This window comes from Lissotriton helveticus, chromosome 9 (assembly GCF_964261635.1).
Source record: "Lissotriton helveticus chromosome 9, aLisHel1.1, whole genome shotgun sequence".
NCBI lineage: Eukaryota > Metazoa > Chordata > Amphibia > Caudata > Salamandridae > Lissotriton > Lissotriton helveticus.
The window spans coordinates 948,992,427-949,005,938 of NC_136070.1; the positions used below are offsets into that span (position 1 = coordinate 948,992,427).

At 45.8% G+C, this 13,512-nt stretch overlaps 1 protein-coding gene across 2 annotated transcripts in view; it reads left to right on the plus strand.

Moving 5' to 3' along the window:
• Window positions 1-13,512, plus strand: part of IP6K1 (inositol hexakisphosphate kinase 1) — a 279,958-nt gene that overhangs the window by 199,563 nt on the left and 66,883 nt on the right. For both annotated transcript variants that reach the window (XM_078661204.1, XM_078661205.1), the window contains exon 5: window positions 6,040-6,221. In XM_078661204.1, coding sequence (XP_078517330.1) covers window positions 6,040-6,221 — 182 coding nt within the window. The remainder of the gene's footprint in view (window positions 1-6,039; window positions 6,222-13,512) is intronic.

The following is a 13,512-nucleotide window of genomic DNA, read 5'->3' on the forward strand; positions in this document are numbered from 1 at the left end:
AAGCTAGCGTGAAAAGTAGAACGTACAGTAAAACATTGTTTGCAAAAAAGCATTTTAGCAGTGACTGAAAATTTAGAGTAGCAATTTATTTCTAGTCTTAAGCTGGTATGCTACAAGAATATCCAAGCAAAAATATCAACAACCACGATGTTGTGGAGGCAATTACATACAGGTATCTATAGATGTGCTATTCTTAAGTAGACATCTGCATTCCTTGAAGATATGTTTTCCATGAAGCTATATATAGGTGTAGTTAAGCATATTAAAAGTATTCTTAACTCTATAAATTTACCTTCACAATATTTAGGAGTTGATATTCTGGAACCAAACCCCTTAAACATGCTTTCTCATTGCATGAGGCTTTTTTTTTTGCAAATACATCTTGGACAGTGTATGCACACTTCCAATGTGCATGTGAAGGGCTGTTATTGTGGTTTTGAATATTTTAATCTCTAATTCTAAGGTATTGTTCGGATAAACATTTGAAATGTTGTTGATCGCATTGATTTTTATTGGAAAGACTGTTCCATGCCAGCAAACTCATTTACTCCTGAAATAAATGTCTAAAGGAAATAATTCATTCCGAAATTCTGTGATGTATTAAACTTTAGAAGCAGTTCCTGCTAGAAGGTCGTGAACAGCTTTGTGCTAGTTTTCCTTACACCGTTTTCTGTAGTTTAAAAAAAAATGCAGTTCCTTTCGCCAAGTGCCATATTAGTACAATTTTTAATATAGAGTCTAGAGAAATTAATCTGTTTTCCAATGTTCATAACTCCTTAAAGGAGGAGGTGGTTTCCCCTACCATTTGAATTGGGCCAAATATCTCTCGTTATTAAAAATAAACTGAGCCTGGATTCCAAAGAATCTGTAGAATACAGGCCATGACACCACTCCAGTTATTTATGGATCGTTGTGAGGTTGGGAGATGTATCAGTCCATCTCATGGAGTTCTCCTACTGAAATCTAGCGAGAGGATTCCTCTGACATTTACCTGACCATTTCATCAGACTGATGAAAAAGCATGATCGTGAACTGTAGTCCTTTGCCAAAGGGTATGTTCTTTGGGTTGTGCAAAATATTAGGGATTCCTTTCCACGCTGTTCATGCTAATGGAAATTCTGCCAAACCCCGCCCACCAGTTAATTCTAGGACTTGTTCTAGATCAGAAACCTTAGGCGAAATGATTCTGTATAAGAATGTGTTTTCCTGATCGAAGTTAATAAAAATTAAATCTAACTATTCCTGCTATTGCATTAGGAGCAGTTATTAGGTCTCAACTAGATATTGCAACTCTTCATTATTGTCGTGCTGTGGACATTCATAAGCATGATGAGGTTGAAAATGAAATTCACTTGGATAACTAGGTATCCCACCATATCTTGGCCACAAGAAGTCGATTTCATGGACTGCTAGTATTGGATAGAACCTAAATCTATTCATCAGAATCCTTTCACTATCTTTGGAAAAGCTTTTTATTGTACTGCCCTGTACCTGGGAGAATACAGCATAAGAGTTTTACAGTCTCTTTGAAAGAAGTGTCCAGATATTCCTAACTCCAGATATCTGGCCTGATGGTTGAGAAGATTTGCATTTTAAAGAATTAATACAAAAGACATGCAGTAGGTTTCTAAAATAATTATTGTGCTTAATCCTCATCTCACTTCACAGCAAACACGCACAGTTATATTCTCAAGCTAATTTTGTTTTCCATGCACAGAACCAGTTCAACAATGCAGTTTTATTCATGAGCGTGTGTAGTATGAATTAGTTTAGTATGCATTAAAGTACTTTGTTCAAATGCTATATAGCCACAGACAACCACAAGAGGTACAAGGTGTCAAGTGTCCTATTTATGGAGATCGTCTGTTTAGCTAGCTGTGGTTCTTTTAAGTTGGTGATGTGGCAACTAAAGTCGAAGCAGCACTTTCCAAACTGGCCATTACTGATGTTGGTGGGCACTGAGGTGTGTCTATGGTTATAATAGGTAGGGAGTTGGGATTTGAGTGGCTTGACCCTCTGCTTTCATAGTCTGGTGCGAAAGTGGCAAAGTTGCTCTGACTGATTGCTAACCACATCACCAGGCCCCAGCTTTTTCTAGACCTTGTTACATTGAAGGCCATGTTGCAAAGTTACAGATTCGGACATGATCACAGTCGGATTCCCCAACTTTCCATGTCCTTGGGGAGCTAGTGCATAAAATATTGCATGTAGCATTACTCCACATAAAAATAAAGGTACTTGCACTGCCTACTATGTACATTTAGGACCGATGATATAGTGGCTACATGAAATAATGTTACAGGAAGGAGGCCTTATAGGTCAATCTGGTGCTATTTGGATGTTTTATTTTATTGTCATGATCCCAGTGCTGACTATCACATTTTCAGTGAGTATTGGAGTCCCGCTTTGATTTGGAAATAATGATTAATATCTTTCCATGAGTATAGGATAGCACGGGAATACTCATCTTGCACAGTGTGGGTTCATCCACTCTCATGGCCCTAATTGATCGGAACTCAGTTGTGATGTCATGGATTGTTCAAGATTCAAGAGAACCACATTCATCTTGTACACAATAATTTAAGTGCGTAGCTCAAAGTCTGCATATTCTGGTGCGCTTTGGAAAAGAACAATGTTTTTGATTCTTTCCTAATTAAACATGGTTTTAGTTTCTTCTCATTTGAGGTGGCATTCAGTTCCAAACTTTGGCTTAGTGGATTGAAAAGGAGTTTCCACAATATGTATCTTTTTTAATGGAAGCACAGAAAGTTAAGCGGCAAGCCTTGAGTGCCACATTAATACATGATATAAATGGCACTTCAAAATAATGTATTTCTGATGTATTATCAATAGAAAACCAGCCAATATTTATCTGCATCATTGTCCATCTTCTTTGCTCATGATCAGAAATCAATTTTGTACAGAAGGTTGGTTTGGAGAAATGGGATCACTGTTCAGAAGCAAGCAGGGTTACTAAGCGATACATAACATGAGCACACAACAGAAGTTCAGGGTGCATGGGAGCAACAGCTTGAGTAACTCCCTGAGTTTTCAGGCAATAAGTCTTCGCTTGCATCGTTTGTTGCATGAAGTTAGAGCAAAAATCTCAGCTAACAGGCTTCATGGTCCAAATGATAGAATTAGGAAGTATGAAATTATCGAAGAGCAGCAAGTCGCCTTTTCCAAGAATAGCAGTCCATAGCAGCGCTTTGACCATCTCTTTACAGATACAAAGCTTAATTTCTTACCTCAGAGTGTGACATTGTTAACTGGTTCTATGTCTTATCTTTTCTGCAGATTTACTTCAGTTCAAAATTGAGTCCCCCTTCTCAAAACTCTTTTCGTATATATAAGGGTTTTGTGCAAAAGTATATTTCCTTAGTGATGGGTCCTATTTTGAAAAGCAGGTGGCTGAGGCTATGTTCTGTTCCTACCATCTTCCAGACTTGAAGGACAAACTTTTAAAGCCCATCTTCGCTGTCCTTGCTTCAGTTGTCTCTCTTTGTGGCTGTAGGAAAGTCAAGCAGTGTGTTGTACCCTGTAGGAAATTGGCTCTCAATATAGTGTACTAAAACGAATTACACCGGGCAGAGAGTCCAGTGGGTCCCAAATTGCTTTACAGAAGCTAAAGTAGATAATTCTAACTCTCTTTTTTGGTAGTGTGGGCGAGCAGGTAGGATTATTAGACGGTAGTGATAAGCATGTTTTGTACTCACAGAGGCAATAAATGAAACACACACACTCAAAGAATAAATCTGAGACCAATTTAGAAAAATAACAAGTCTTTTTATATATATTTTCGAACCAAGAACTATGTTCAAAGGTGAGTACTCCATTTCTTATGAATTTTCAAGGATAAGCAAATAGTTCAAAGTTGTACGCACCATGCAATCCTATGGGAGAAAAAAGCAGGTAGGTCAAGCACACAGCACAGACAGTTATAGGGGGGTTCACCTTCCTGCTTTTGGGTAGCAGGAAGCCAAGGTCCATTGTTCTACCAACAGTTTGCCGGTTGCATCCAGAATTCCGCAGGGAGTTGGTGAAGTTGGTAATTGGAGCCCTGCAGGAAAGGGGAACCCTCTAAGGATAGGTTGTACAGGGGGGCTTGTGGGCAAGTCCGAAAGCTCCCAAACAAGGGCTAGGGTCACAAGTGTCTTCGTTACCCAGGCCGGGTGAGCTGGGTGCAGAGCAGGTAGGTTGGCCGGCTCTAGTGCATAAAGGTGCTCTTTGCAGTCAGTGACCAACAGCTGGCAGGGGCAAATTCAGGACTGCTGGGACACTCTAGAAGTGGGTCTCTGGGGGTCTTGATGTCCCTCGAGGCTCCTGGATTCTGGTACAGTTGGAGTTCTCAACACAAGATGGAGGATTCTGAAAAGTGGGGTCCACTTCAGCTGGCCGGCCCTAGCGTTGGTGCTGGCTGAATGTGGGCACATCTCCTAATCTAACTAATTTCCCCATCTGTCTTGCCACCAAAAAGTGGGGTCAGGGAAGGGGGGTTGGCATTTACCACTAGCTTGCAATGCCTGATTCACATTTCAAAGGTGGCACGGTTTTTGAAGCTTCCTGCCCTGGAAGGCAGTTTCTGCTTGGACGGGTTGTGAACACCTTCGCCCAGAGCAGGCTTTTTTCCCTGGCCTTCTGAGAGCGACACTTCTTACCCCAGGAGGCCATAACCATGTCTAGTCGTGGCAGGCTGGTTAAGACCAGTCAGTCAACACGCTAGTAGTTGGTAGATTTTCAGGGGGCACCTTTAAGGTGCTCTGTGTGCATTTATTAATTAATCGAGCACTGGCATCAGTGTGGGTTTATTAAGTCAAGGTGTTTGGCACCAAACACCTTAGGGTACACTCAGCCATCAAGTAGCTGGGGAACTCGTAAAGACGAGTGTCCAGCCCATGTACTCGTTATAGCTTCCCTGTGCACTGGTAATATCTACTGGTGAACTTTGATATCACCGGGACATATCCACTCTCGCCGATATGCCCTCCCTTGGGTATAATGCACCCTGCTTTAGGGCTGTAAGGCATGCAATAGAGGTGACTTACCTATACCACATGTAGTGTTGGCAGGCATGGCACACAGGGATGTGTGCCATGTCAACTCTTCAGTTTTGTAAGCACCAAGACACGCAGCTGCAATAGCAGTTTGCATGATCTTGGTGAGGGTTCGTTTATGGTGGCACAATTGTTGCGGCCGCCCTTAGGGACACTCTTTAGGTTCAATGTCCTAGGTACAAGGGGTACCATTTACTAAGGATTTACATGGGATCCCAAAGGGTTTGCCAATTGTGGAAAAATCATACAGTTTAGGGAAAGAACACTGGTGCTGGGGACCTGGTTGGCAGGAACCCAGCACACTTAAGTCAAAATTGCACCATATACCTGGCACAAAGTGAGGGCTATTCTGCAACAAAAAAAAAAGACAACAAAAAATAGTTTCCTACATAGCCCATAACCCACCTCATCACTGCATTTCTAAAATACTAAGTTTGTTTGCCTACTTCCTTTAGTGATGGGTGCTGTGAATTTTCAATGTCACATCATTTCAACCTGCACCAGTAGTACTAAAGTAACTTTACATCGGGTTTGTATGAAAAATCAACGTCTCAAAGTTAATTAAAAGTGTAAGTTGTCCACAGTGACGATATATTGTATGTACTGGTCTTTGGTTGGTGTGAAAGAAAAAAAAATTACCAAAAAAAAGTGTACGTTGTCACAATATATGCCGAAGACTTCTGTTACAAATGCAGACAAGATCATGGGTGAAAAAGAAACGCAGGTACTAAATAATGGACAGGTGGGGTCTTAGAATTTGGATAGCTAGTTATAACATGAAGTTTTAGATGGTCGACCTTAACTACCGGGCTAGATTATATTGATGATTCACCATAGTGGTCTGGGTGTACCTCACATTTTGGGATAAATGACAAGCGATTGGAAAAATAGAGGACAAAGCAGTGATAAGTGTGCAGATCGAACCGAGTGATTGGATGTTGAAAATTCACATTTTCATTTTTGTGGGGTCTCTTTATGCCAACAGCATACAAGAGATGAAGAGCCCCAAGGTGGAGTTGCAAATCCAATCCGACGTCCCATTTCAGATGCTGGATGGTAACAGCGGGCTGAGTTCTGAAAAGATCAGTTACAACCCTTGGAGCCTCCGATGCCACAAACAGCAGCTCAACCGCATGCGCTCTGAGTCCAAGGACCGGAAACTCTACAGTATCCTTTTCCAAACTGACATGTTTGTCCCTGCATGTTGTGAATGTGATTGTGACAATAAAGGTGCTACTTCGTCAAAAAGAAAAGGAGATAACAATATTTTAGTAAAAGTAAATATGTATGTAAAATGCTATTGCAAAATGTACAGTTACGGTGACTTTCACAAATTGATAAAAATTCATACAGGACATTTACAACCAATCCTATGATATTATAAAGGAGGTCTGAAAATAACTAGAAATTCACATCAGAATCACCTCCCTTGGCTTTTGCTGACATCTTAACCTACTGCTCTCACTTTCGTGGCCATTTTATTATGTTGCCAAATGTCTAAATAGCTCTCCTTTGCCTAGGATTTAATTGGTAGTGTTCGGCATGCATCCCTTTTAACGGCAAGTTTTCTTTTCAGATATTTTGACCTCCAGGCTTTTATTGTTTCTCAGTACTTTTATCCTGTGACCAATAAGACTTGATCTACTTAAAGATGTATCTGTAATCCATCAACCACAATGCAAATAGGCGTTAAACTTGGAGTGCTGCTTTCTGTGAATCAGAAATGCATCAGAATTGGTTTATTGATCAGTCTTGCTATGGAATACAGTCTGTCCCCAGACGAATGTATATGTCAAGTGGAAAAAACACATAAAACATAATCCGATATAATGGATGTATTCTACGTAAATGGCATACCTGAGCCAAGAGACTTACATTTTTGTCAAAACCCTAGAGAAACTGGCTGTTTCTTTTTAACAGATATTCTGCAAATGTTCACATACATCTGAGAAGGCATAGCTTGCCAGGGGTGGGCCAAACACCTTCAATTCACTCAAGCTTACTCCCGAGTATTTATTTATTTATTTATTTATTTTTTAACGTCTGTTTTTATTTTACTCCCAAAAAAGGGAGTGCGCAGAAAAGAAGGTGACAGTTACACAGCGATAAGCCTACAACCCCCAGGGGGCCGGCCGCGTCATAGAAAAAATCTTGCAGTAAGCACTTCAGTTCCATACACAGCATTCTGCCAAGAGCCCAAGGGGATCAGCCGCTTTAAAGAATAGAGTGTGCCTCCCATCATGCCTAAAAGTCACCACGCACATGGTCAGGGCCCGTAAGACCGGGCAACAACCAAGGGGCAAACCAGAACAATTATCGGACCATAGCGATCCAACACACAACCAGAAGCCTAGAGAGAGGCAACAGAAGAAAAAGTATAGTGCCAAGAGGGAATAGAGAGAAAGACAGAAAAGGTAGAGTCGGGAAGGGGGCAGCGAGAGGGCCCGGAGAGAAACAGTCGTCATGACTCGCAACAGGAAGCGCGGCCCAGTCTCCCCAGCCATCATCTCGTGGGACTACGTGGAGTAAAGGGGATTACAGCGTCCTCTACTAAGCGCAGCGCCCTCAGCCTAGGAGGCATACACCTCGCATGTTCAGTTTTGCACAAATAGGTCACCAGGGGCTGCCACACTTTTTCAAAGCGTGTAGAACGGGATTGCAGTCTCGCTGAGAGCATTTCCATTGCGATGACCTGCCAAAGTCTCCCAAACCATGCAGCAATGAGGGGGGCCTCCACCTTCTTCTAATACAGGGCAATAAGTTGTCTGGCAGCACCCAGCATTTGTAATGATACCGTCCAGTCACTGCGGGTCAAGGCGAGCAGCCCGGCAGGCTTGATTCCCAACAACACTGTACTAGCGGCCTCAGGCAAAGGAAACCCCAGAACCCCTCGTATGTGGCTCAGGATCTCTTTCCAAAAGAGAACGATCAGTGGGCAGGTCCACCATATGTGTAGGAAATCCCCAGGCACGTGATGGCACCTCCAGCAGCCGGGAGAGGAGGAGGGAAACATTTTATGCAAGCGCTGAGGCGTTTAATACCATTGCGTCATTACCTTGTATGCATTCTCCTGTTGCGGTATGCTGCGATACACTTTGGGGATATCCCTCCATAAGCGGGACCACTGCACCGCCGTGACATCAACCCCCGGTGTCGTGTGCCACCGATGTTGGTGCGGTGCGGAGTCTGTGGGTGTTGTAATATCTGATAAATCCGGGAAACTAGTCCCTTCGTGTCAGTGCAGGAGCGGGCCAGGCGCTCGAACGGAGTAAAGTCCCGGGTAGCTCCAGGGTATATCGCGTCCGTCAAGGCCCAATGGCGCAGCTGAAGATATTGTAACTCCGCTTCAGGTGGAAGTCGAAACTCCTCCCTACAATGGGCAAAAGATTTAATGGTTCCCCCGTCAAAGAGATCCGTGAGGACTCTGCAGTCGCCCTGTGTCCATTTATCAAAGGCCCTGGTGCGAAAAGCCGGTGGGAACCACGGGTTGCCCTCAATAGGGGTATGTGGGGAGGGAAAAGTCGTGAGACCCCTCCTTACCGCTATCCGATCCCACACGTCCAGTACCGTCTTTGTGGGCACCGCCAGGTACGCGCTCGGGGACCGCCCTGCTTTATGGGTCCAAGCCAAGTTCCATATAGTAAGGCCAGCGACTGCCCTGTCCATATGGAGCCACCTTTTCTCGCTCCTCCTAGTGCCCCATTCAACCACGAATCGCAAGTGAGCGGCCCAATAATAATCCGCTAAGTTAGGGCATGCCAGCCCTCCGCGATCTCTCGGGGCCATCAGGAGCGTCTGGGAGAAGCGGGGTCTCCTACCCCCCCATATGAAGTTAGTGCAGTCTTTTTGCAGAGCTCGGATATTGGGCAAGGGGATAGGCGTGGGCAGGCATTGAAATAGGTAAAGGAGTTTAGGCAGTATAGACATTTTGACTGCATTGAGCCTTCCCAGCCATGAGGGGATAAGCGACTTCCATCTTCTCAGGTCCTCAAGGACCGATGTATGACAATCTTTCCAGTTAAGCGACGACCAGCCGTCTAAGGAGGGAGTCAAGAATAGGCCGAGGTATTTAATGTGGCGAGTGGTCCATCGATACGGACATAACTGCTCTAGCGAGGGAACCTCAGATGGAGGGATCGTAAGGTTAAGCACCCAGGACTTATCGTGATTGATTTTCAGCCCGGAGGCGCCCTCGAAGGTGCCGAGGACCGCGTGGAGCGCTGGCAAAGAGTGACGTGGTTCCGTAAGGGTGAGGATGAGGTCATCTGCGTAAAGCGCAACTTTGTGGGTTTGTCCACCCATCGGAACGCCGTGTTGCCCGGAGTGCGACGAATCAAATCCGCGAGAGGTTCGATCGCCAGGGCAAACAGCAAGGGCGAGAGAGGACAGCCCTGCCTAGTCCCCCTACCGATATCAATCGGGTCCGTTAACCGCCCATTCACTCGGATCCGAGCCTTTGGTGCAACATAGGGCGCCATGATCCTGGCGACCATCTTAGGGCCAAGCCCCACCCTGCAAAGGACCGCCCGAAGGAACGACCAATCCACCCGGTCGAACGCCTTCTCAGCGTCCAATGAGAGGAGGCATGCTGGAATCTGCCAGTGGTGTGCCTTCCCCACCACATGCGCGATCCTCCGCACGTTATCGGCCCCCTGACGACCACGAATAAAGCCCACCTGGTCCGGGTCGACAAGGTCAGGCATGTGGGGGTCCAGCCGCTTGGCCAATACCTTGGTATATATTTGAAAGTCTGTGTTGAGTAGCGCTATCGGGCGATACGACGAGCAAAGTGCGGGGTCTTTCCCAGGCTTTGGAATTAAGGCTATTTCCGCCATCCCCATGTCTGGGGAAGGGCCCTAGCCCTCGTCAAAAGAGGCGAAGAGCCGAAGGAGGTAGGGACTCAGCTGAGACTGAAACAATCGGTAGAAGGAGAGTGGCAAGCCGTCAGGGCCTGGCGTCTTCCCCAGATGGAGCTCCCTTAGGGCCGAGGTTACCTCTTCCTGCGTTATCGGCTCCTCTAGGAGCTCGGCCGTGAGGGGATGCAACTTCGACCCGCTATACTGCTCCAAGACGTCGTCCGTCAGGGCAGGAGCCGGCGGCTCCGCAGTGTAGAGTGAGGCGTAATAGTCCCGAAACGCCTGCATCTTGTCCCCCGCCGCCGTTGCTCGCGCCCCGATAGGGAGCACCACATTCGCAATGTGGGACCTGGCCGCCTTGACTCTAAGCCGCCTCGCCAGGAGCTTTCCGACCTTATCCCCTCCGTCAAAATGTAATTGTTTCAGAGCAAGAAGGGATCCCTCAGCCCTGTTTGTACGCAGCAGTCGCAGTTGGCCCCGCAAGTTCGCCATGCGGCGTCGCGTCCGCAAGGTAGATCCCTCCCGATCCAGCGCTTCCGCAGCTTTCAGGTCCCTCACCAGGCCGTCCTCTACTGCCCTCCCCTCACGAGCCCTCGCAATCGCCAGGGATGTAATGTGACCCCGTATCGTGGCCTTAAAGGCGTCCCAGACCACCGAAAAGGGCGTCTCGGGCAGGTCGTTGGTCTCAAAATAGGATGTAATGGCAGCACGAATGTCCTCGACCGACGCCTCGTCGCGAAGAATGTGTGCCGGCAGATACCATTTCCGCTCTCGGGGGGGGGGGGGGACAATTCCGCGGATCTCGAAGGAGCATTTCCACATGCGCATGATCTGAGATGGAGATGTCCGACATCTCTACGTCCATCACATCCCTGAGGAGGTCATGGGAGAGGAATAGATGGTCGATGCGAGAGTATGAGCGATGGGCGCTTGAGTAAAAGGAGTACTCTCTCTTATCCGGGGAAAAATAGCGCCACGCGTCAAACAAACCTAGGTCATCAATCTGCTTACGAAGCGCCTGAGACATTGCCCCCGCCCCGTGAAAGGAGCCCTCACTTCGGTCGATCGTAGGGCACCACACCATATTTAAATCTCCCCCAAAAATGAGAGAGGGGCTACCCAGAGGCACCTGTTCCCGCAAGAGGTCTCGGAGGAAACGATCTTGCGCCACATTGGGGGCATACACATTACACAGTGTAAGACGTCGTAGTCCCACCTCAACAGTCACCTTAAGGAAACGACCATCACCACTGCGGAAGAGCCTACTCTCCCCCCGTCTGATGCCAGCTTTGCACAGGATCGCCACCCCTGCCGTCTTTGTTTCTGCCGCCGCCCAATACTGGAGAGGGTATCTAGGGTGTGCCATGCGTCCAGTGTCAGCCTGAAGAAGGTGGGTCTCCTGCAGGAAAACGATGTCCGGATCCTGCCGCAGAAGATAGTGCCAGATCTGTTTACGTTTATTGGGCGAGTTAAGGCCCTTAACATTAAGGGACAGGATCTTTAAGGGCCCATTCACACTACTAGCCATGATAGGGAGCTCTAGAAAACGCTTTCTAAACCATCCCCAGCCATCCACACATCCGCCACACACCCCGGGCTCTGGCCCTCCCCCCTCGCACCCCATCCGCCACCCTTAGCTTCCCCCCAGGTCCCGCACAGAAAGAAAGAGAGAGAAGAAAAGAGAGAGAAAGGAAAATAAAGGCAGGTAGGAACAGGGAACGAACAGTCTTCAGCCTAACCGGCTGGTGACATGAACCATAGAAATGCGGCCAACATGGCCAGAGTCTGCTACCCCCAGAACAGGGCATCCTACACCCGCAGGTTCGAATGTCCTTCGGGATGTCACTCCCCATGGGGCAGTTCGAAAGGGACATGACTATCACAGCGCACCAGGAGGTGTGGAGCCCCCACCTCCCCAGGCCCGATGTAGAGGAGTCAGGAGTCCGTCGTTTCTCCCCCCAACACTCAACCCCTCGGTTGCAGAGGGGGACGGGAGAGCAGTATCACAGGAGGGTTAAAGCAAGTGTAGTGTCCATTTCACGGTGTAGGAGGGCGCGACCTGGGAGGGCGGTCCTCTGGATCAGCCACGGCCTCCTCAACTCCCGAGTATTTTTAATGAGTGCGGTGTAAGGGACTTTGTAGGGAAAAACATTCTTTATTTTCCATAAGCAAATGGACTTTCTCACATGCCATCAGTACCATCCATTATTGCATTTCAACCTTCTGATGCTGGCTCCTCATAGTTTGGATTTTGATTTACCGTCTGCATAGCATTTGGCCATGCATCAAGTATACCTCTTCCCAGCCAGCAAATGAGAAATACTGTTACCATTGACCTATTTGGCATCTAGCAACATGTTGCCTAAACAGCAGTTGAACACTAAACCTTGCATCTTTACTTCTTTAAAAATTGTATTTACAGGCAGGTTTCTAACCTGAATGACAAGGACATTAACACATTGACCGGTTATGCAACGGCCCCTTTGTCCAAATCCGAATTCTTTTTGCCTCACTCACTTTCCCCAAACCTTCAAAATGCTCAAGTATACCTCCTTTAGAACTGTCATTACACATATGGTTTCACTTCTAGTAAGGAATATACTCACAATGCATCCTTATGGTCTGACTTTTTCCTCGCTCTTTTCAGTCACAGGGACAGCCTAGTAATGTAAATGGTTAAGTTGCAGGTGTTCACCACTTGCACTGGGTTCTCATTCTACAAACCAAAGTTGGCGTCCATACCACTTTGTCTGGTTAGCTTGTTTGATTAGTCATGTCCTTTAGCTAAAGAAGGTGGTACTGACCTTGAGCAGATATTTGTTGCACAATCAACGATCACAAACTGGGATTATGATGCGAGGAAGTATTGCAGCTTGATTAAGAGGAATGGTTTTGTGTGAAGGCCTAAATCCACAAAGCATGAAACAAATGTGTAGTGATGAAGCTGGAGCCAAGGTAAGTTGAAGAGTATATTTGTAGGCTACACGGTTGTGGAGCAAGAAGCAGACGCTCCACCACTTACAAAGCAGCCCCAACTGTACACCACATTTCAATCCCAAACATTCTAAGAAAAGCAGACAAGTAAAAGTCAGCACCAGACAACACCGAACACTGGTGAGGAATTTCAGAGAAACATTGTCAAACAAGTAATGTATTGGATCAGATACTACATACCTTCCCTTCTCATATATATATATATATATATATATATATATATATATATATATATATATATATATATATATATATATATATATATATATATATATATATATATATATATATATATATATATAAAAAAAAAATAGAAACAAGAACAGTGTCCTCCAAAACCTCCTGGGAGTGACAGGAACCCTTGAACTCAAGGCCAACCTGCACATCCTCAGAACCTAAAATATCATTTACAACAGTTTTATCTGTGCATGTTCCGGTACTGGTCCGCACTTTAACAATTTTGGCACAATTCCACCAATGCCCACCCGAAACTTGAATGATTTGCCAAACATGCTGTCCCCTTTTTTAACATGGATAGAAGACTTGTTATTTACCATGTCACCAACCACCAATGGGACAGTCTTAACACTTTTTTTAAATACCAAGTT